The following is a 25,075-nucleotide window of genomic DNA, read 5'->3' on the forward strand; positions in this document are numbered from 1 at the left end:
TTTATAGGTTAATATTATAGGGAGTAACGGGGTGTGATGTGTGCGTGCCTCCTAACACGACTTTTATCTTTTTTTCAGCCATTATTCGCTCCTTAACAAAGAAAAATATTTCTTTTCATATATAAACACTTTATTCACTTAAAAATATTGAGAAAGAAGATAAAAAAATAACATTAAATAAAGTAAATAAATAAATTAAAAATAATCAAAATTTATCTATTTATTAGCTATTATTCGCTATTTCATAAAGGAAAAATAGTTATTTCGTTATACAGAACACTTCATTCACGCTAGATTGTCAAAAAGTATATTAAAAAACATAATATAAAATAAAATTAGAAAAAAGTAAAGCCGATCCTTGCAGGGTATCGAACCCAGGACTTCCGGGCCTGCATAGCATCTTGCCCACAGCGCTAACAACTGCACCACGCTTCACATACCTGCTTCGCGAATATATAGCTTAAAGTACCTCTTTCCTGTTAGTCAACAAAATATATTTTGGAACATTGTGGGCTCACTAATTAGTCTATAAAAAATTCCTTCAGTACAATTAATTGATACATTAGACTCTAATTTCAGGCCTTGTTTGAAAATAATAGGTTAATATTATAGGGAGTAACGGGGTGTGATGTGTGCGTGCCTCCTGATACGACTTTTGTCTTTTTTTAAGCCATTATTCGCTCTTTAACAAAGAAAAATAATTCTTTTCATATCTGAAACACTTTATTCTCTTAAAAATATTGAGAAAGAAGTTAAAAAAGTAACATTAAAAAAAATAAATAAATAAATAAAAAATAATCAAAATTTATCTGTTTATTAGCTATTATTCGCTATTTCATAAAGGAAAAATAGTTATATCGTTATACAGAACACTTCATTCACGCTACATTGTCGAAAAGTATATTAAAAAACATAATATAAAATAAAATTACAAAAAATTAAAGCCGATCCTTGCAGGGTATCGAACCCAGGACTTCCGGGACTGCACAGCATCCTTGCCCACAGCGCTAACAACTGCACCACGCTTCACATACCTGCTCCGCGTATATTTAGCTTAAAGCACCTCTTCCCGGTTAGTCAACAAAACATATTTTGGAACATTGTGGGCCTACTAATTAGTCTATAAAAAATTCACTTTGTTCCATTGAATCTTTTCATAATTCATTCAACCACAATCCATTTCGGGTTTATCGTCGGCCAGCAACGTATAATAGCATCCTAATCATGTTACATGTTTGACGAAATACTTGGAAGTCCGCATGCGCATCTACTGAGCTGTGTTCGGTGAGATTATTGCACTCTGCTGCATTTTGCATCATATTCTTCATTTTCCACTCTCTGAAATTGAACCAAAAATGCGAACCTATGGGAAACTATGTGAAACTATGCGAAACTATGTGAAACTTTCTGAAACTATGCGGAACTATGCGAAACTATGTGAAACTATGCGAAACTATGTGAACTTAGAAACTATGTGAAACTATGCGAAACAACGCGAAACTATGTGAAGCTATGCGAAACTATGTGAAGCTATGCGAAACTATCTGAAACTATACGAAACCATGCGAAACTAAGCAAAACTATGTGAAACTATGTAAAAATATGTGAAACTATGCGAAACTGTGTGAAACTTTATGAAACTATGCGAAAGTATATGAAAAAAGGCGAAACTATGTGATACTATACGAAACTATGTAAAACTCTGCGAAACTTTGCGAAAGTATATGAAAAAATGCGAAACTATGTGAAACTACGCGTAACTATCTGAAACTATGTGAAACGATGCGAAACTATGAGAAACTATGCGAACTTAGAAACTATGTGAACATAGAAACTATGCGAAACTATGTGAACATAGAAACTATGCGAAACTATACGAACTTAGAAGCTATGTGAACATAGAAACTATGCGAAAATATGTGAACTTAAAAACTATGTGAACATAAAAACTATGCGAAAATATGCGAAACTATGAGTAACTATATGAAAACATGCGAAACTATATGAAACTATGCGAAACTATATGAAAATATGCGAAACTAAGTGAAACTATCTGAAAGTATGCGAAACTAAGTGAACTTAGAAACTATGTGAAACTATGCGAAACTATATGAAACTATGCGAAAGTATATGAAAATATGCGAACTTAGAAACTATGTGAACATAGAAACTATGCGAAACCATATGAAAATATGCGATACTATGTGAACTTTGAAACTATGTGAACATAGAAACTATGCGAAAGTATATGAAACTATGTAAAACTTTGCGAAACTATGCGAACTTAGAAACTATGTGAACATAGAAACTATGCGAAACTATATGAAAATATGCGAACTTAGAAACTATGTGAACATAGAAACCATGCGAAAATATGTGAAACTATGCGACACTATCTGAAACTACGCGAAACTATCTAGAACTATATGAACGTAGAAACTATGAGAACATAGAAACTACGCAAAACTATGTGAACTTAGAAAATATGTGAAACTATGCGAAACTATATGAAAATGTGCGAAACTATGCAAAACTATGTGAAACTTGTTACATTGGTCTTTGGCTAAGATGTGATATTCTCAAAAAATACTTCTTGTCACGGCATACTTTTAACGATTTTGAAATTTGACCAACACAAAGAAAAAAATAAGTTGTTTACTTACCCGATAATACACTGTGTAAAAAATATTTTATGGTAATAATTTTGAATAGAAAATAAGTACTACAAAAACAAGTTTATTATAAAGGATTAATTAGCTCTTTCAACTTATGCAGTTCAATATCACGTTCTTTCCCTCGCATATCTTAATAGTTCTTTTATTTTGTTTTTATTAAGTTATTTTACTTGTTTGTTTTTACTAGCTATTTATCCTTAGATTTTTAACATTGTTATTTCTTTGTGATTCCTTGTTTTTTTTTTGCAAAATATTAATTGTTAGCTTGTTTTGTTTTTTTGATAATTTGTTTTTATAACAATTAATTGCAGAGCTTATTTAAATTGTTAGCTTTTATTTCCTTTTGTAAGTTAATATTTAGCTCGCATAGCTACTTTCGTCAATTAGTAATTTTAATAGTCATTAAATCTCCTACTTATTTCAGGATTGTCAGAGACAGGAGTATTGTCGACTAAGATGTTTACACCGTTAAAGAGTGGAAAAATTATATATATACTTTTCTCTAATTTAAACTTTACTCGTCATAAAAAAAAAGGAATTATAATTTCTAAAATTTGGCAGCACACTAAAGTGCACAGTCTTATTATAAAGTTTTCCTTCCAGTTTTACAATAATCATTCATTGTTTCTAAAGATTAAAATCAGACAACAAGAAATGGGGATTAAATATGTATAATAAAAGCATTCCTATATATATTATATGTATAATAAAAAAATTCCTTTAATGTATTATGAAAACTGTTAAGCTACAAACTTATTGTAACAAACATCAAATATGTGTGCAGAATAAATTATGTTAGACCACAATAAGTTCCACCAACACATAAAGTGAAATAAAGAATTTATTTGCATCTCTATGAACACCATCAACCAAGTAATTCAAATATTAATTAGATACATTACAAGGTGAATTTAATAAAGAAATAAAAGAGGGGAATATTAGAAGAGTAACATAAAAGTTAAGCAGTATAAGATAATATAGAAATCAATTCATTTTAAAGGAAACTCCAATTAGACTGGATATAATTTGATAGTTATTTCAATACAATTTATTCTTTAGTTATCAAAGTAATAAAGGAAATGTAAAATTATTTTTAGACAAATCATTTCATTTAAGAAGGATCACCAGTGTCAAAATATAAATCAAGATTATTCAAGAACATATTTTTTACCTTATAGAATCTTATGTGTATTGTATGACATAATTATCATAGCATGGTGAAGACCTTTTTTAATTTGGTAGATAACAGTATGTATTTTGGGGGTATTTTCAGTCCATTCATTTGAAAAGCAATTTAGTTATGTTTCAAAGTTATTTAGTTATGTTTCAGTTGGATTTCTGTTAAATGCAAGTCCAATTTCTTTGGTATTTTCTTTTTTCATTTCTACTAATTAAAATTTTAAAAAATAAGTTTTGAAAGATACTTAGCAAAAAATGTTTTAAGAATATTGATACAACATAATATTATAATTCCATACATCTTAAGCAAAATAAATATGAAAATTGTCTAAATTTCTACTTCACAATATATATTCAACTATTAATATCTAAATATTTCACTCTGAAACAACTTTAATTTATATAATTGGATGCAATTGGACAAATTCCTGGTTGCTTGCTATTTTTGAAGATCTTGTTATTCTAAGACATGTCACCTCAATATATAATTGACACACTTTATTTTGACATGTTCCAAGTGTGTTTGTCTGGGAGATTTTTGAGAAGAAGGTTGAAAGGATCGATTCAACAATTTTCTTCAATACAATTTGATTCTCTCCTATTATATGCCTTACTTAAAGGCAAATATAAATTTTTGTTAGAGAATATTATGGGCATACATGTCAGGTGAAAAGTGCAGCTTAATAAATATCTCTTCTTTCATTTTATTGAATTAATTTTTATTTCAACTTTTATTAAAAGGCATAGGAATTAATTTTACATACGGAATAATGGAATTTTTATTTATAATATTCTAGTAATGAAGTAAATTATTCTTTAGCTCGTGTGCAGGAAATAAGCTTTACTTTATTGATAAATAATTTTATTCTAATATGCTCTATTTGTTTCTTCTGTCTTTTCTAAATATATATTTCATTTACAACAAAAAAATTACATACTTATGAATAATACCATTAAGTTTATTAGGTAATCAATCAAACAATCAAAGGGCAAACAATCAAAATTTTTATGTGAAACAGGTGCATACAATTGTGGTTTGCAGTGAGTTAAATAAAAGCTTTAAAATCAAATAAGTAGTTCATCAATTAGTTAGTAACAAACTATGAATTGCATAGAGGTGTATTGTAACAATATCAGTATTGGTACATGCAATCTTTTTAAACATATTCTATTTTAATTTTTAGCTTTCTCGCAAATTAAGACTTATTTAAATCACAACTATTTATGTTTGATAGTATATTAAAATAATTACATAAATAAATATGTACATAATGATTTCTAAATTGTAAAGAAAATTTTATTACAAATTTATTGTCTGCTGTACCATTACATAAAGAAAAAAGTATTATCTTCATGGTTTTTACCTCTGTTGTGTCAAAAACCAATTAGCAAAAAAAATAATAATAATCCTTTAAGAAAATAAATTTTTTTTTTTTTAATCAAGCCACTATATTGACTAAGTCTATTAAAGGAATGCTCTCTAAATGTAACTTTTAAAAAAATTCTGTTTAATGCTACTTGAATGTAACTTTATAGGGTCCCTTTAAAGTTGTTAAATAGAGAGCCAACTGTAATATTATTGATTTCATATAATTTATTTACTATTTTAAATTTCCTTAAAATATTGAAAAAATAAATGACACACATTTATTCATAACGCAAATCATAAATGTACATGAGAATGGCATTCTCTCTTATAGCTTTAATTACTATAAGGCACTATTTTTATATAAAAATGAATATTTACATGTATGAAATATAAACAGTGATTATAAAAAATATATTCTACTTGATATTGCGCATTTACAAATGAAAAACTGGTGAAATAAATGAAGTTAAGTAATGTAATAAGATTATGCAATACACTATATACATAAAATAAATATTTTAGAAAAATTCTCAGTACATAAATAAATTTAAAAACATTGGTAAGTTCATATTATTTTAACACATTTTGCAAATCATCGGGCAAAGTTGCAATAATGGCACTGACTTGAGATTGCAGTTTTTCAGCTGTTCTTTTGGGTAATGAAAGGTTTCCACTTTCAACTACAGCCTAGACAAGAAAATAAAAACAAAAAATATTTTAATAGTAAACACTGTAAAGAACAATTAATTTTTTAGTGTCCCTTACAATTTCTGCTCGTAATTGCTTTTCAGGGAAACACACAATACCAAATTCAGTGTTTAAATTTAAAAAAAGCCTTGGGACTAATTTCCATTAAATGCTGTGCGGGTACCTGAATATTAAAATTTTAATTGTTATGATAGTTTTTTTTCCACTGCAGGGTTTCCACTCTTTCAAACAAGCAAAAATTAAGCCCTTTTAAGGAATTTTTCTGAAAAAATTAAGTACATTTTTGAAAAATTAAAGACTTCAAAAACAGTATGATTGTTTATCATTGAATATACATATGCCACCAGTGAAAATGCAAATTATTTACCTTTCTAAAAATATCAATAAATAAAGAAAAATAATAAAAAAGACAATTTTATTATAGTGTAAGCACTGATATAATTGTATTAATTAACAGAGTTTGCCAAAGAAGTAACAAGCAATTTCTGCAAACCAGAGTCGGGCTTTTTTAAAATATTTTCAGATTGTTAAAAGTTGACGTCATTCAGATTGTTAAAAGTTAACATATGAAACTAATCTGCATTCCATTTTTAATGATTTCATAGAAATTGAATTGTAAAATTATGTGCAGAAATTAATATTTGCAATTTTTTTTCATGTATATTAAAAGAAAGAGTAAATAAAGAAATTTGGAAAAAACATTGAAACAATTATTTCAACAAGATCTTAAATTTCGCCACTAAAACAGCCAGTTATATTTACTTCTATGATGAACTTTAACAAAAATATTTCCAGCCAAACCTGTTATTAAGAATTAACTTTACATAAGTTAACTAAACTTCTGGCAAAAAACATGAACTAATTTTAAAGCAACCAAAAATTGAACAAAAATTAAAAACAGTATATTAAGTTGCAATGTTAACTGAATAAAATGATTATTAAAATCTAAGGATCGTTTAGTTGAGTAGATTTGAATTTTTATGTAACAATCTGCTTATCCTTAAATAAAAATAATAGCGTAACAATCTAAAACTTTAAAAATAAATTTACATTTCAACAAAACAAATTATAAGTAGCTACCAAATATTTAACATTTTTGTTAGAAGTTTGTTACATTCTTTCTTATTTAGTACTCAGGGGAAAAAAATTTAAAGTATTTTTGGGAAAAAAACTTGTAGGTTTTCACCAAAAACCCACTAAACCCCATGTTTTGGATGAAAAACCTAAGTGGGCTGGGATTTTTCAAACCCTGTTTCTTACAAATCTGTTTAATTTTTAGTACAATCATGAATTATCATTGAAATATTATACAAATTTAATTCTTCAAGATTTTAGGAAATAGTTTTCGTTATGGATTCTAGTCAAATCTTTTTTCTGATACTTCTTTTCTTAGCGTTTTATTTAATTCCTATAAGCAGATGCGTTACCAGTAGAACTGAATTTCTTGAATTCTGTCAATTTTGAAGGTTAGTGCGGGGCTTCTACTTCGGTACCTTAAAACTGCCCCCGCCCCCTTGTTCACACTATTCTTTTCTTTTAGAATGCTTCACTCTCCTCATAGAGTACCATTCTAGGCAAAGGACATGCTTTCTTCCCCCCCCCCCAACACACACATTAGTTTTTGTCCCTCTAAAATGCTATACCCTCGATGCATGGTCTAATTCTAAGTGATAAAAGAAATTTTTTTTGCTTTTAAAAATTTAACTGAAAAATTGTTCCTATCAACCATAGGAGATGCTAAAAAATTAAGGACTTTTAAAAACCTTGAACTAAAAATAAGTAGTTTTAAGGGCCGTTATTTTCCAAAATAAAAATTAAGCAGTTTTTAAGGACCGCGGAAACCTTGTTTAAATTAATAAGTAAATATAGTTATGATTAACAGTACGTAATTTAAGAGTATTTCGGAATACATTGTGTTACCTATATTGGTCACTGCACGGATAGTAACCAGTGATTACGGAGTTCATCGTAACATCCCTTTGGTCAAATGATCATCTTTCTACATCAAAGTTTTACACTTTTTTAAAAAACGTTTTGATTCGACTCATAAGACTTTTAGTCAATATTTTTTAGCAAACTAAACTTTAAAATTGGCTTAAAAATAATTATGATAAATAGGTGCATTCATCAAATCAAAAATTTTGAGATCATTAAAAATTTTGAAGTAAAACAACTTGAATCTATCAAATAATACAACTGTGAAAATATAAAAAGCATGGTTTTATAAAAGTATTTCTCTATATAGTGAATAAGCATATTTAACAATAATAAACCTAAACATACCAGTTTGTTTCGCAATCGTAAGACTAAGTCAACTATTTCCACTTCTTCCTTGTCTTTAATCCACTCCAGCATATCCTACAAAATATTTTTATTTTACTATTAATAAAAATTACTGTATTTTTGGATACATTTCCTCTTTGCAACATTTATGATTCACCAAGGCAAGAAAACTTCCAAAATAGAGTAAACCTCCCATTAAGAACCATTTATTCTCTTTCAAAACCGAGTCTATTTAGAGAGCAATAATTCCACCCTCTAACCTTCTTGTTTTATTACTCTTGTTTTTATTAGTATTTTGTTATTATTATTTACAGTCAGACCTCGATATAAAGTCACCCTAAGAGACATTGCAAAAGTTACCTTATAAGTGGGATGACCTTTTAACCGATTCATCAGCAGTTAGTAACTAAGCACGTAAATAGTACACATTATGATTTTTTTTAATGATAATACAAACGAAAACGATCGGCCATAAATTAAGTCACTGAATTTTAACAGAATTAGTAAAAAATTAAAGAAAGTTAAGATTTTTTTTAAAAATTTAAATTTAAAATAAAGCTGTTTACAAATTTCCTCAAAGTGTGCATACATACATTACATCATACCTTATTTAAAATAATTATTTAAAATAATCATTATGTCTCGTTTTTTATTTCATTTTTCGAACTATGTTTTCTAGATTTTGTAACTTCTCAAAATGCTCCTCAGCTCCCTCATGGTCTGTAAAAAAAATTTGTATGACATTTATTGCATTGAAGGCTTGCGCTTGGGTTACAGTCTCAGGATCACTGTCATTGTCCTCACTGTCCACTTTATGTGAAACAATTTCAGAAATTGTAGTTTCAGAAGTGATGGCAATTTCCCCATCAATCAAACCATATTCAGCCTCCCCTTCAATGGCATGGCCACGATTTTTCAGATCTTCCATCAGAACAGATAGAGGAATATCGTCATCTTCGGTTTTGTCATCCACAATATTCAGAGAACTCACAAAACCAGCATGACGAAAACAATTTGCTATGCATGTGGTCATTTTCCAACTTTTGCACACATAGAAAATGGCATCCAAGACAGTAATGTTAAACTCCTTTTTTTGGTCGATGGCAGTGATAAAATCCTTCAGGAGGAGCTTATGATAGTTCACTTTTAGGTTTTGAATAACTCTTTGATCCAATGGTTGGAGAATGCTGGTCACATTGGGAGGCAAGAAAACAAGCTCAATTGAGGCTAACTGTGGGATGTTGGTATGAGCTGTGCAATTGTCTGCTATGAAAACAACTTTTCGCTTCACAAACTGCCTGACTAAATGCCGTATTGTTTTCTCCCAAATGGTGACAGTCATCCACGCTTTTTTGTTAGCATCATAAAGATTTCAGGTTTTTAAAGCAACGTGGCTTTTGTAATGTACCAATAACAAGAGCCATCCATATTGGTCCCTGTAAATCTTTCTTTAATTTTTTTGCAACCTACACATTTTGTAACGCTAGAGTTTTTTCAGGTAAGACTCAGAAAAAAAGGCCACATTCGTCGACGTTGAATACATCGCATGGCTTTTACCGTTTCAAAATGTCATCTTCTAACACAGATTTCATCAAGTCATTCAAAACAGTTTTTCCAACACCTCCAGCTTCACTACATACTGTCTTGAAAGTTAAATCAAGTCTTACTTTAAATCTCTGAATCCATCTATTGCTCGTCATACAATTAGGTTCTCCTATTTGCAGAGCTTTTTCTCTCAGTACTCAACACGATATCGGCACATTTTATCTCCAACCATTTTTATCCATTGGAGAATGGCTTCTTCAATTTTCTCATAAGGGGAAAAACGCATCCTTTTTCTTTTCCCATTTCAACTGCGATGAGATGGCAGAATATTGTTTAAGGTGGTGCAAGGTATACCACCTTCTTCGGCAAAACATGCTTTCGATAAATTTGAACTTTCATAATCTTCAGATATTTTTTTCTTTCTCTGATAGAGTCAACGTCTTTCTCTTTGCCAACATGATGACACAATGAGAGAGGTTCGAATGAAATTCTTTCCTCTGGTCTGGTCAGCAAATGGTCACATAACACGATGGGAAAACTTGTCCTTTGTTCTCGTCCGAAAGGCGAAAGCTCCCCCCCCCCTGGAAGTGTGGACAGGGATGAGCAATTACTGGTCGTGAAGGCGGGGGGGGGGATTCTCTCCAGGTCCGGGTGTGTTCGCTGGCTGCAACATTTCTCTAGAACTCGAGAGGGGCAATTGCCTTGTAAGGAAGTTAAATAGGCTTTTGTTAGAAAAGAGCTCCCCTCGCCTCAGATAAAAAATTACCTTATAAGAGATAACGATTTTTAAAACTTGACAATATATTTAATAATCTGTAACAAATAATTCCTGTTCAGTGAGCCGGGACTTAGGAAAAGTGACCTTATATGCGGATGACCTTATATCCAGGTCTGACTGTATTATTTTGTTATTATACCTGCTATCATGTTCCGGCTACACCACGATAGACTGACAAAACTCTTGACACATACTTCTGAACTAAAGGAGAATTGTCTTACAATATTTGAGTGGTGACATGATTTATAAAACAGCCTGATATTATTATATGCATGAATAGATTGAATCCGATGATCGAATGAGTGATGACAATACAATAAAAAAGATATTGCCTTTTAGACCCACTGGAACAAGAAAGCGGGGAAGGACATTGTTGAGAAGGCTGATTCGGTGAAGTCTTGCAATTAATGAAAAGAATTGGAGAACAAAGATAAAACGGAAGTCATTATGGAGAAATCTTCAGAGGAAGGGCTGCTATCTGGCCAACTATGATGATAATGATCATTTTCCAGCAATTATTAACTCTTCACAAAAAAATACAGCTGCCGGTTAGTAATTGGGCTGAAGAAATAACCAGAAGGACAAGTGCTGAATCTGTCAATAGACAAAAGAAATAAAAGTGAAATGACCTGAGCCAGGACTCTACTAGTGGGTTCTGAATGAAAGAACGGCACACAACTTCAACCATAAGGACGAGAGAATTCGCCTTCTAACCAGGTGATCCGGATTTGAATCCCAGCAACGGCCGGTCGATACGAATTCTGCACCCGGCTCGCACCGACGACAGTGCCGGCATAAAATATTCTCAGTGGTAGATAGATCATAGGTTAGAGTCCCCTTGCCGTAAGGCTAACTGTAGGAGGTTATCGTAGTCACCATGTTACGCAAATGCGGGTGAGTTCCATCAAAAAGTCCTCCACGAAGGCAAAATCCCCCCCCCCCATACTTGATTCAGGAGTTCCCTTGTCTTCTGTTCAAACTGACAAGGCTATGGAGTCAAACATTAATAGTCGCCAACCCAAAAAATTGGGTCAGCTGTTCTATGACGGTTATAAAATAAAAACCATAAGGATGAAGTAAAAATAAGATGGTGCTTTCTATAGAGTTCATCATGGAACACAATTCTATAAGCGATGACTTTTTTTAAATCACTTTTTCATCAATTGTAATGATTTTTAAAAACTTCTTTTTTAATTTCCTATTTTCTCATTTAACAGACTTATATGTTCATCGGTTAAATAAATACCTAATCTATTTTTCATGTAGGAAGATTATTGATTTTTCTAAAATTTCTCTCTCAATCCCCATCTCAACATATTTTTGTTACAATTATAAATATTATTCTAAAATAAAGCATGGCAACTTTGTTTTGCTTCGTTTTTTAGCAAGAAAAAAAATTAATCTTGTAATGCGTATACCCTTTGCTAACTCATTTTTAATTGCTTTTTTTGTTTTCAAATCATTCAGAAATGGTGGCAATGTTTAAAAAAATATTTCGTTGCATGAAATATATCCTTGATTTTTTTCCTTTCTTTTTTTAAATTATTTAGAAATTAAAAGTTTTGTTTAATAAAATTCATTTATTTTTTTTATCATACAGATGCATATATGGGTCATTCTCACGAAAACTGTCATTTTTCAGTTCATAAAATCCCAAAAAAGTAAAGTGAATAAAAAGCTCTGAATCTTTCTATATTAATAGAAATATGTAATGGCATTGTAAAGAAAGTATATATCCTATAAATTATACTTAATATTTAAATTAATTAATTTTTTAAATAATTAATTTATAATTATTAATTTATAATAATTAATAATTAATTAATTTAATAAATAAATTAATTAGTTTAATAAATCAATTTATTAATTTATTTTTCAAAGTAATTAATAAGTAAATTAATTATTTTCGCTATTTAAAAAGTGAGGGACTGACACTAATAGTGAGGGAATGATATTTTATTTTAATACATGTTTTTATCTAAGTTACATCTACCTAAAGTTTGAAAATGATAACATACTAAGTATATCTAATATTTATTATAATTTAGTCTTATATATTTAATAGTTTTTACAGGTTTGGGAAATAAAATTGGCTGGCACGATTGAACAAAAAAAAATTTAATAATATACTCATCTTGAATCATTCCCTCACTTCAGCGTCATTCCCTCACTTTATACACTAGTGAGGGAATGACGAATTCAATAAAATTTAAAAATAACAGTTAGGCTTTATTAATTTCTGAAGTCAATCACATACAATTATATTCATACAAGAAAGCAACATATAATTATCCACTTTCTCGATGAAGTTGTATTTTATTTTACTCTAAAAAATGACATGAGGGAATGACAAATGTAAAAAATTTTACCTGGTTTGATTCATTCAAATTTATTCCACAGCAAAGCTTCTTTAAGTTGAAGATGGAAACATACTGCAATTTTGTTCTATGATGCCAGTTGTTAACTTCTGAAGTTTTTATTAAAATATTTTTATTCTAAGAAGATTGCAGGTGATAAGAACATTGTTGTGAGGGAATGACGCGAAACACTGGGGACAAAGTTTAAAATAGTGCTGTGTTAATATTTTTATCAGAAATTAAATTTAAAATTTATTTTCTGAATTCTATATTTCAATATTCTCAAATAAAAAACACAAATTTGTAAAAAAAAATTTTTATTTCAGAAACAATTTTTTTTCTTTTTTTAAATCAGCAGTGGGGACAAGTGAGGGAATGACATATTGGTATATTTTTATTACCTAAAATTAATAAAAAATAAAAATTGATAATTTTATTTTTATTCTTTTGTTAGCTTGCATTCTGAAGGACACTTTCCCTGAAAAATTTTTTTTCGTAAGTTGTAAAACAAACATAAAATATACTGGGGACATGAAAATGACTGTTTTTGTGAGAATGACCCATATATATATTATCCCTGTTGCAGAATTGCGACAGAAAAATGTTTCATTTGGGAAGGGGAAAATTTTCCTCTCTGCAGAAATTTTTTTTTCTTCAAAGATGTCTTACTTGCACATCAGAGAGGAAAGAAATAATTGTGACTTTTCTATTCCCATTTGCGATATTAAAAAAAACACAGTTATGACTGCCTTCAGCTAGAATTACAAATTAATATAAAATAAAAAATTCAGACATCACGAAAGTTTGAATGATAGGTCGTTCTAGAAATGCTCTTTCTTTTATTTTTTTCTCTTCTTTAAAGAACACCGTGTTTTAAATACATTTATTCAAGTATTATTCTTTTTAAAAAGTCCTATTCGCCTGTTTTCATCGTCTATCTTTATTTTGTAAGTTGCTGCACGGATCTTACGATTTTCCAATTTATTATAGTTTAATTTATTTACGCATTTGAATTTTTGTAATGATTTACAAAATTTGAAAGAGGAAATAACTATTGCATTTTTCTGCCTACAAAATTCTAGAATATTGCCTATAATAATCGCCTAAAAATATTACCAACAAAATTAAAAAATTTTATTCTTTCTTCTGTTAACACAATGTTTCTGTCAAATTAGTAATTGTTATAATCAAAAGTATCTTAAAGCTACATATTAGTGCTAATTCTGCCATAGGGTATTTTAAAGTCATTGCCTTACAATAGTGAGGAGGCATTATAAAATATGCTAATGATTACAAAATAAGAATTACAATTATTTCTTTTTTCTTGTAAGACTTCAGAGACAACTTGAGACAAAAAAAAATAATAATTGGCTCTTAGGAACATATTTAGTTGTAAAACAATCATTAATATCTAAATTCTTTTAGTGATAACATAATAAAAAATTCCATGAACTACATTCGTTTTGTATACGTTTTAAAGAAAATTATCCTTAAAAAAATTTAAATGGCAAAAGAATTTATTTTTATATACTTTGAACTAGGACTGGGCTATAAATCGATGTATCGCGACATATCGATTTAACACATATACCAGCAAGGCGATACACAACTTTAGTTACAGGCGATGCATCAGAAATCTGATTTAAGCCGTAGACTAAAGCAGACGAGCGCAAAACGATGTATCAATATAAGACGTGCAAGGATCTTCTTGCAACTGATACCGACTCGCGCCATGGAAGACGATGTTCGTTGCGTTATGTTGAAATAGCCTTGATTGATGAGTGGTAGAATCAGAATCATAGTTTTCAGAATATATATCGTGATCTCGCATGTTTGTTTTTGCGCCTCACAGTTTTTTCGTTGTCGCGACTTGATATCGTTTCTTGTAGATTATTTTCAGTGGGACTGACTTTGTGATTGCCATCGTTACCTTGTTCTGAACGTAATCTATTATTGAAAAGAATAAATAAAGAAGTGTTTCTTAATTAATTAGGTAAATGTTTTTTTTTAAAACAAAACTTTTTTTTTATTTTTAAATGTGAAAATTAATTTTGATATTATATGTTTAAGTAATTTTTTACATTATTGAAATTATTACAATAAAAAATCTAATTTAAGGTGTCCATAAAGAATTAAATTACAAAGTAATTAAATTTGTTAGGCTATTTTTTACTTTATTTTAATTTATTAAAAATTTTTGGATGAAACTTCTAATAATTTAATGGGTTTTCATTACTGATTTTAAATTTATAAATCTTTAGTTGTTTTTATTTTTATAAATAAAATCATGACAAAACTTATTTTTCCTCTTTTGGATTTGGATATAGGTTAATCAACTTTGTTTATTCAAAAAAATTAGTAAAGTTTGCAACTTCTTTTTTTAAAATCATTTAGCACTTCGTTTTATTAAAGAGTATAATCGTGTTTTTTAATTTTCTTTCAATATTGTCAATTAAATATATTATCGAATATCATAATTCTTTGGTTTTTATTTTTAAGAAATTAATCCTTACTTTGTTTTTTCGTTCAGAATTCGGTAATTATTCAATTTTAATTTACTACTTTATGTGAAAAAATAATGATAAAAAATAGTGTTGTTTTAAAAGTGTTTTTTTTTTTCAAATTATTTAGCACTTTGTTTCAAGCATACAAATAATTTTTAACGAACTTATTTTTTAAATTTTCTTTCTATATTGTTAGGTAAATATATTGATAAATTTCAATTTTATTTATTTTTTTATTATTTATTTTTAAACTAAGAAATCTTTCGTTATTTGTGCGATCATTTTTAGAAAATATAACATTAATATCTTTCTTAAGCAAAACACATATCTTCAAATTCATAAATTGATTTAAATCAATCTGAGTATGAAGTTTTGATAGAAATCTGACTTTCTGTGCCTTACAAGTAAATGAATTTCGAAAATACTATATCGCGATACATCGGTATATCGCGATGCAAAACTGGTGATGCATCACGATATAAAATTTCTTATATCGCCCAGTCCTACTTTGAACACATATTATTTTAAGCATTATAATGTTAAGTTTTTGCAAGAAAAACTATTTTATTTGGTACAATATGCGTAAACAGTTTTTCTTTTTTTTTAAAAAATGAAGAAAAAAAACAGCCTTTCTGCGCATTCAAGTAATCAAGTTGTAGGCTGAACAAAGATCGGGGTAAAAAAATTAACTGCTACAAACAGCATATACCCTCTTGGTAAAACAGTATAGATTATAGACATAGATTTATTATAGATTTATACTGAAGAATTTAGTTGAGAAAGATTAAAATAATTTAAATACAATATGAATAAATATACTCACAGCCTCTGAAATTGCTTGAATATGTAAACCCTGGAGCTTATAAGTTACTTCTTTATACCTACTATTATACCATCCAGCAAAGTTGGCACTTCTGAAAAATCTTCTGCAAAAATCGTTAAAAAACAATCATTGCTCTCTCTTGATATTAACTTCTTTTTAGGTTTACTATGCTTTTTCTGACCCATTTTAGCAGAGAATGTGGTATTATTTTAATTGAAATATGACACAAAAGAATTTCATACATGAAAAGAAATATTTTATTGAGAAACAAAACGGTGCTCGTATGCACCAAATCAAATAAGATCAGGCAAATCAAATAAGGCAAGAAAATAAAATTCATGAAAAATATACATCGCAGTGTAAATGAAAATACATTTATTGAAATGGTGCACTTACGCACTTTTGGCTGAAAATGGGTTAAACAGGTGACATTCTATGCAGGCATGATTCTTTTTCTCCAATACATTTGGAGGTTTCACCCCATGTGGTGGCCAAATAATAACTATTAATAGTTGTAAAAAAGATTTTGCAAATGGAATGTTTTTTTAAAAGTAAGTTTATAACAATGTTATCTTCATAATGCAGAATCAAAAGAGTGACCAATTAGAGACTCATCACTTGTTCGTAAAAAGATTTACCACCCTATGGCAGAATCATTACGACACAATGACGCAGACGGAGTTCTGGCAGAAAGATTTTTCTTTCGGAAAATAACGAATTTTGGTTATTTTTCTGCAGAAATTTTCGAAACTTTTATCTTTTCATCATTTTCTTTTTCCATTCTCATTTGATAATAATAAAACTAAAGAATAATATAGTAAAAATTTGGTTTTCTTTTCTACAGAAATTTTCGTTCTAATATTTTTTTACGCTATTGATTTCCACATAATTTTTAAAATCCGATATTTCATATACGATACTATTTATTACAATAACCGAATCTCGAAAACACGTATTTAGTAAAAGTTTAGTCATCCGATTCGCGTGACTTCGTTGTCAATCTTTTTTTTTCGGTAGTAACTGCTACAGATTACACGATTTCTTAATGTGATGATGCTTCACAAAATACGAAAAAGAAAATAATCAGGGTGTTTCCCCCAACAAAATGCTACAATATTACCCATAATATTAGAATAAAAAAATATTACAAATTTTTAAAAAAAATTATTTTATTTGAACCAAAAAGTTATTATTTTTCTTTTAAAGTTGACACTTCTGTTACTATGAATTAGTAAAATGTATATTTGAAGCAATAAGAAAAAAATGGAAATAAAAATATGGCCACCGAAGCTGATTGGGGAATATTAGTTTATTATTTCTTTCAAGAGGGCGAAATTAAAGTCTTGACTGAGCAGTCAAGCATTATATTAATCTGTTACGCAATCTATACTTTCCCTATCCTTTTTTTTTCTTCTACTGCACAAAATTTAAAAGAGGGCGTTTTCATTTAAAATGTTTCTTTTACATTGAGATAGTTTTATGAAATTGCTGTTTGACCAGTTTACTGTGAGTTTTGTATTGTATTCTTAAGATTTTGTTTGATACTTTTCCTCTGATTTGATTTTATGTATTTCTTATATTTTTCCTGGACTTTTACAAAACCTTCGGGGTACTGAGGGAGCAAATTTTGACAATTGTCTGGCTCTCACAATAGAAAAGGTTTTGTTTTATGGCTTCCGGAGCTGGTACCCCCTGAAGACGTCGGCTTCGGTGACCATATTTTTATTTCCAATTTTTCCTTATTGCTTCAATTATTCTTTCTTTTGAAAATAACTGCTGCTTTGCGCATTTCTTTCAAAGAAGTTGTGTTATTATTGAATTAAATATTTTGTATTCTTTTACTAAAATGTATATTTGTTATTTTTAAAAGTATCTTGAAAAAAGATATTAGCATTAGAAAGGTCAAAAGAATTCTGCCACAGGGGTCTACGTAAAAGGTTCATTTAAAAATCACTAAGCCTAAATGGTTTAATCAAAAGAGAACAGAATTTACCTGTAGAGAGCACTCCAATTGCCCTTGATTCCACTCGTTAACTGTGGGCCAGATTGCTCAATTGATTTCAAAAAGTCATCAGGATTAAAAGGTCGAGGCATAGGTGTGTCCTAAACATTATTAATTCAACTCATTTCAATTTATTCACTTACAGGGTGCATAGCAACAACAAAAAAAAGAGCCTTTTAAGTACTTCTTAAGCACTCAAAAAGCATTATATACACTAACAAAATGCAAAATAATTTTCCAAGACTTTAAATCATTATCATAAAATAACTAGTTTCTGACAAAGAACTTCTTTTCTTGATTATATTAGACACCATGAAAAATTAAAAGATTCTTCGATTTCAGAAGGTGGGAAATGAAGCCTGAAATTGAAAATATCTTTTGAAATGCAGCAGATTTGCACACGGGAGTACCAGAATTCCACCAAACACAGCTCAGTAGACGCAGATGTGCAAGTATTTCATCAAACATGCAAAGTGATTGCATACACTACAGTATGCCAAAATAGATTGTGGAAACGTTGAACAGAATAATGCTTTTGCATAATTTGTGGCAAAAATCGACATGGTAAAGAAAAAAAATCTCATTTTCAAAGAGGGAATATTAAGCACTTTTCAAAAACCTCCAATGAAAAAAGCACTTTTTAAAATGCTACGCACCATGTGCTAGGACTGGGAATCTATCTGGCACAACTTGGTGGCTTCCCTTTTTTCTTTTTTTTAAAAAATTGTTTTGATTTTAGGTTTCAGTTCAATAAAAGATTTCAGCAATATTATTTGACTTTTTGGATATAAACAAACTTTTTTTATTAAGCTGAGTGTTGAAAATTACTGAAATGTGTATAGATAATTAAATGAGAATTGTGGCAAATTATTTAAAGTATTGATAAAATTTATACATGGTTTGTATACACTTAAGTTATACACTGGCGTTCAAAATTAGGAGCATATTTTGCTGAACTTTCTGGTTGAAAACTACTCCTTCGAAAGAAAGCGTGTCAAAGTAGAGGAATAAACTTTCTAGGTGCAAAATCTGGCCAAATCTTTTGAAGAAATGTTCTTTTAATTTCAAGCAATAAAAACCACCCATGTTTAGATAATGGAATTGTGGAAGGTCTGAATTTGTAGAGATGTCCAGCAATGTTTAGAGTCTGCCAAGAGGATTGAAATCCTTCTTAAATTAAATTTTCTTTTATTTCCTTAAAAATGTGAGTCTTTCAAAATTAAAAAAAAATGACATAAATTTATTGAAATGATGTCATAACGAAATGAAAGATCAACAAAATTTGTACTAAACAGCTTCCCTGATTATCCCGAGTTAACTCAGGTATGGATTGCAAATATCCCGAGTATCAAAATTTGACAATACGTTTTATCACGTTCTTATTCGGCCGGATCCGCTAATCTGCGCTGTGATTGGAAGTAATTTGTTTGTTGCTATTCGTGGGACGTGTCTCGTACAATTGTATATATGCGATGGTTGATAAATTCACATAGAAAAAAAAAAAAAGAGTGAAAAAATTTCTTATGCGAGTGAAAGTAATGCAGATGATTTTTTAGATGATGAACATATACAGAGGCTAATATTTGAAATTAATTATATTAATATTCGGGAAGTGATGGTAAATGAAATATTTTTTTACCAAAAAAAAATTTCAACTTGTGTTAGTTCCTTGTATTTATTAATGTTGATTTTGTTTTCAAAAAAATTGGTAAGGGAAGCAGTTTTGAAGTTAAATTACTATTTAAAAGAATTAGGAAAAATAGAGTGACTTTTAGGGTCAGTGATTTATACTGGGTGTGAAAAAGATAAACAAGGTTAGCTGCTATTTATTTTTGCTTGTTTTTTTTTTTTTTNTTTTTTTTTTTTTTTTTTTTTTTTTTTTTTTTTTTTTTTTTTTTTTTTTTTTTTTTTTTGCTGTAAAAATAAATTAATAAAATAGAGAAAAATACTTTTTAGAAAAAACAAATCATTGATTTCATATAGAAGTCATTATCATGGAAAGGTGCATTTTGCAGTTAGCTATAAATTCCTGAAGATTCCGGTAAACAATCGAACAAGTTAATTTATCAAAAAATAATTTCAGTCTTGAAATTTTTCAGAGTGATGAAGAGAGAAAGCCTGACCAAGGTCAGCGAAGAGAAACATTGACCAATGAAGATCGGTATTTGTCGAGTGGGTCACGACAGGAATGCTTCTCGACTCCCTCGTGATCTCGATGCAGCCACGTGAAGTCGGAATGCTTCACGAGAGAGGAGGGCTTGTTTGTAAGAAGACTTCCGCTAACATGTTTTGGATTGTGGAGAACAAACTTAAATAAAATGAAACACTTTCCACAAGCAATTATAATTACTTCTTAAATATTGCACTATTAATTACCTCCTAAAACTATTTTCGAACCAATGTTTTAGCAAAATTTGTCTGAAAAATACTGATCTTTCTTTCGTTTTTTTTCTTAAATGCTGCCTAAAATTCAAATACCATGCATGACGTAATCACAGAAAAAAGGCAGTTGCACGAAGAAAAGAAAAAAAGAAATTCTCATAGCAAATCTCAGCAAGAATTTTGAGGTTTACTTCTTTTTTTTTTAAATGAGTAAAAATAAAAAAATGTTTTTAACAATATTGATTGCAGGGTAAAATAAGACAAATTTTGACCATTTTTTGTCTACAATGAGAGATACCAAAACATTTTCCACAAAGGTGAAAAAAATTTCTGTGAATGAGACGTTGATGTATATTACACATATCTGGTGCAGAGATTATTATGGAATGCGATTATCTAAAGATTTAATCAAATGAGCATTTAAAAAGAAAGTTGGTTGAAAACAAAACTTTTCCTTATATGCACACTGCAAAAAACATTCAGCTGTTCTAATCTAGGGTTGCATTATTTTTTGTGTCGGCTTGGCAATTATTTTATTAGCCACAAGATCATAGAGACACTCTTACAACATTTATGAATCACTAATATACCTCCAGTATGCATGTCTACACGAGGGAAATCTTTTTTTAAAATTCAATTCTGTAAATACAGTAGAGCGCTGATTATCCCAACTATGCCCGAATTCTCTCTCTCTTTTTTTTTTTAAAGTTTAGTTTACTTTTCAACTTATTAACTTTAAGAATAAATAACATCCACTACATCTGAAGACCATACTTAATTTACAACTTTTTTCAGCAGTTTTCTTATAGTAGCCATACATACATGTATACAGTTAAACTTACATACTCCTATAGCCCTCTTCAACTGAAAATTATCATCAAAGAATGCGAGCTTCATTTTGACAATCTACAATGGTTGGAATGCGAAAGGTGTTTACGAGTGAGGAAGTTCTACAATTGGGGGATGGGTAGTTATCACCTATGGTTAATGATTAGTGATTACAGTGCTTGGAATCTTAAGTCTTGGAAAAATATTCTTAACAGAAAAACAAACGAAACTGAAGTTTCTGAACCAGTAGATCTTTCATGTTAAAAGACGACAGGTTACACAGCAGAAGAAATAGAAGACTGGTGTCGAGACACTGAAAACAACTCAGGATTTCAAATTTTAAATGATGATGAAATTGTTGCTGAAATTTTGAATCAAAATCAGAACTCCACAGGGAAAGAAGTAAGTGATCAAGTTCAAGATAGTGGACCTTCTCATACAGAAGCATGCAATTCATTAGATATTGCAATGAATTGGCTAGAACGTCAAAATGATGTTGATCCAGTTGAGTTGATTTACATAAAAAGAATAAGGGATATGGCTGCACAAAAAAGAGCATCTTCTTTGAAACAGATGTCTTTGCTGGATATCTTTTGCAATGGAAAATAAAAGAAAAATGTGGTAAAATCAGTAATTGACAAAAAAATTATAAAAAAGCTGAAATATGATAAAAATAATTCAAATTGAAAAAAAAATGTCAAATTGAAAGTATTTTTTTCAAATTGAAAAAAATATTTAAAAATTGAAAAAAAATTTTTAAACACGCCAGAGCTATTTTAGATAGTACTGCTAGTCCTAAGTCTAGAAAAAGTGTGAAGGAAAGCTAGTGCATAAATAATAATCATTTAAACTAGATTTTAAACAAATTTCCAATTATCTGAACCACATTCGGTCCCGAGCAGTTCGGATAATCGGCGCTCTACTGTACTTTGATAATGACTGTTGCACATGATGATGTGTCGCACAGTTATAATGCACATAGAGAGCTTGCATTATAATGTATATATATATATATTACAGACTTTATATAAATATATATATACAGTACAGAATCCGTTATCCAGAAAACCGGAAAACCAAAAAACCGGAACGAGATTCGCTAAATTTTCCCGCCATTTTTAAAAAAAAAAATTTTTTTTTCCTCATAACATTTTAGGATTTTTCTTTCTCTTTTGAAAGATTACCTTACCATCATTTTGGAAATAATCATTAGCGTATTACTTCATCGTTTTTTCCTCTTTTTAAGATTATTTCCAAACATATATTTTTTTTTTAGTTGAGTTTAACAATAAAAAAAACGGCTTTTTGTAGCGATTCAGACAAACCGGAAAAATCAGTTAAGGTACAGTAGGGAACCTATTAGCCTGAACAATTGTCCCGATCGTTCCGGATAATCGGTTCCCGACTGTATTAATATATATACAGGGTGGCCACTCAGTTTCAGGTTTCAAATTTCCCTAATTTTTCCAGGTTTTCCTGGTAAAAGTCGTAAAACTTCCAGGACAGTCCTTTTTCTTTTCTCATTAAGTGTAAGATGAAAACAAGAAAAGTGTCAATATTATAAAGTATTTTTTTTTTAATATTATTTTTTTAACAAATCATCCTGAATCATCCTTTTTTTAACAAATCATCCTAAATTTATTTTAACAATTTGCAAGATTTTGTTTTTTATTTTTTGATGTTTTGATATAGCATTAATTGCTTATTCCAAAAATGTACCTGCAAAATGGCAAATACAGAATGTAAAAAAAAACTTGGATATGTTTTCATTAAGCAAAAGAAAACTGTTACAAGTGATCAATAAATTTATATCTTTAAAGTGGCTCCCAAAGGTATAGAAATATGCTTGTATTGAAATAATTAAAAGTATTATTTCAGAATGAGTATTTAATAATCTATTCTTTGCAAAACTTCATACAATATTTTAAAAGCAAAAGTTTATTTTTAAAAAGCCAAAAAGTAACAAAAATTTTACCCTACAAAAGTCATCTCAAAAATTTTTCGGATTTCGGAATTAAAATTTTTGTCTATAGCTTTAATATTTTTATTTTATTATTTTTCATTTAATTTCTATTTATTTATTTGTAATTAAGTATCAAGCTTATGACAGCAAAATTAAAACTTAAATTTTACTTTCCAACACCATAATATTTTTTTTATCCTTTAAAAACGGCTCGTGGTGGTAATAAAACAATAGACAACATTTGAACATTTGAAAGTTAATTATTTGTCATCATAAGAGGTAAATCAGTTATGAATATTGCTAAATTAGTTTATTGTGTCTCATTCCACTGTAAATAAAATGCTAACAAGAAGGACTTCATATCAGAGATTAATATTATAAAATTTGTAGAAAAAATCATAAATTCACTTAATAATAAATCAAAAATATACTTTCTCTTAATAAGCACACCTTTTTTTCGATGGATTTTGCACCCGTGAACTGAAAAAATAGGGTCCAAATAGTTTAATCAAGAGAGTGGTTGATACTGTTAGTGTTTCTCTATATCTCAAGAATTTTATAAGCATATCAAAAAAAGATTTGCGTACAATTACAAAATTCATTTATCCAAAGATATTTTTGTTTATAGAAGTCTAAAATTTCTTTAATTTTAACTTTCCTTCATCAAAATGACATGGTTTCTGATATTTATGGTTAGTAGAAGTAATGCATTAAAACAATTTATTTCTTATGCCCACAATCATGTTTATGATCTCTACACCAGAGGGCAGTATCAGAAAATGAGTTTCAACTTCAAACTTTAAATATGTACAGATCTGATACGTTTCATGTAATCTTAGACTCTCTGTGATTACATGTGGTTTGAGTTAGGTGATAAAATATATATTTTTTTAATACTGGAGTCAGAACATGTACCAGATTTTAATTTTAGTACTAATAGATCTAAGAGCAATTCTGAAATAACTGGTTTTTATGAAAGGTCGGTTAGTGAATCCCAAAAATTAAAAATATTGTGCAAGATGGGATTTATGGATGGGATGGGGCAAGATGGTGCTTGGATTTAATCCCATCTTGCACATATATTGTGCAAGATGGGATTAAATCCAAGACTTGGAGTAGTGAAGATCTTGCTAATATACCCGATTGCCCAAGATGCGAGGCATTGTTCCGACTGGTTACGGGACATGGCTGAATATCTCCATACAATTGGTATTTTTGACTCACTATGCAATCTGGGAGAACCTCTGCGTCGATGCGAGGCTCTGACTCCGCCCAGCTAGAAAACACTTGAGGCTTGCTTGCTTGCTCATTGTTTTTATAAATGTAATTTGCCTTGCCATTGGAAATAAAAAATTAAAAAAACATATATTGTGCACAGTTTCGTATTATTTTCTTGAATAAGGCTTTTTTATGACATTTTCCTGACATACTTTCCTACAAATAGAACAAATGTTAGGTGTGTTGGATGGTTTCCCCCTCCCCCCTCCATGTCTTTGAATTGTTTAGAATTCTTTTAGGGGCGTTCATTTTAATGGATGAAGTTGACCCTTTTTTGGAAAATAGCCAGCCAGACCTCCAAACCTAAACCCTACGCTTCAAAGAGAGCAAATTGAACTGCTATTTTAAATCACAACCACGAGATTCAATTTGAGCATAAATGGATCTGACAGCAATTCTGA

The 25,075-nt window shown here is 29.4% G+C and overlaps 1 protein-coding gene across 3 annotated transcripts in view; it reads right to left on the bottom strand.

Moving 5' to 3' along the window:
• Positions 1-3,498: 3,498 nt before the first annotated feature.
• Positions 3,499-25,075, bottom strand: part of LOC107455735 (protein DENND6A) — a 68,428-nt gene continuing 46,851 nt past the window's right edge. For all 3 annotated transcript variants that reach the window (XM_043055283.2, XM_043055284.2, XM_016073413.2), the window contains 4 exons: positions 18,215-18,324; positions 16,222-16,324; positions 8,215-8,289; positions 3,499-5,910 (listed from right to left, as the gene is read on the bottom strand). In XM_043055283.2, coding sequence (XP_042911217.1) covers positions 5,794-5,910; positions 8,215-8,289; positions 16,222-16,324; positions 18,215-18,324 — 405 coding nt within the window. In that variant the 3' untranslated portion in view covers positions 3,499-5,793. The remainder of the gene's footprint in view (positions 5,911-8,214; positions 8,290-16,221; positions 16,325-18,214; positions 18,325-25,075) is intronic.

This window comes from Parasteatoda tepidariorum, chromosome 4 (assembly GCF_043381705.1).
Source record: "Parasteatoda tepidariorum isolate YZ-2023 chromosome 4, CAS_Ptep_4.0, whole genome shotgun sequence".
Classification (NCBI taxonomy): Eukaryota; Metazoa; Arthropoda; class Arachnida; order Araneae; family Theridiidae; genus Parasteatoda; species Parasteatoda tepidariorum.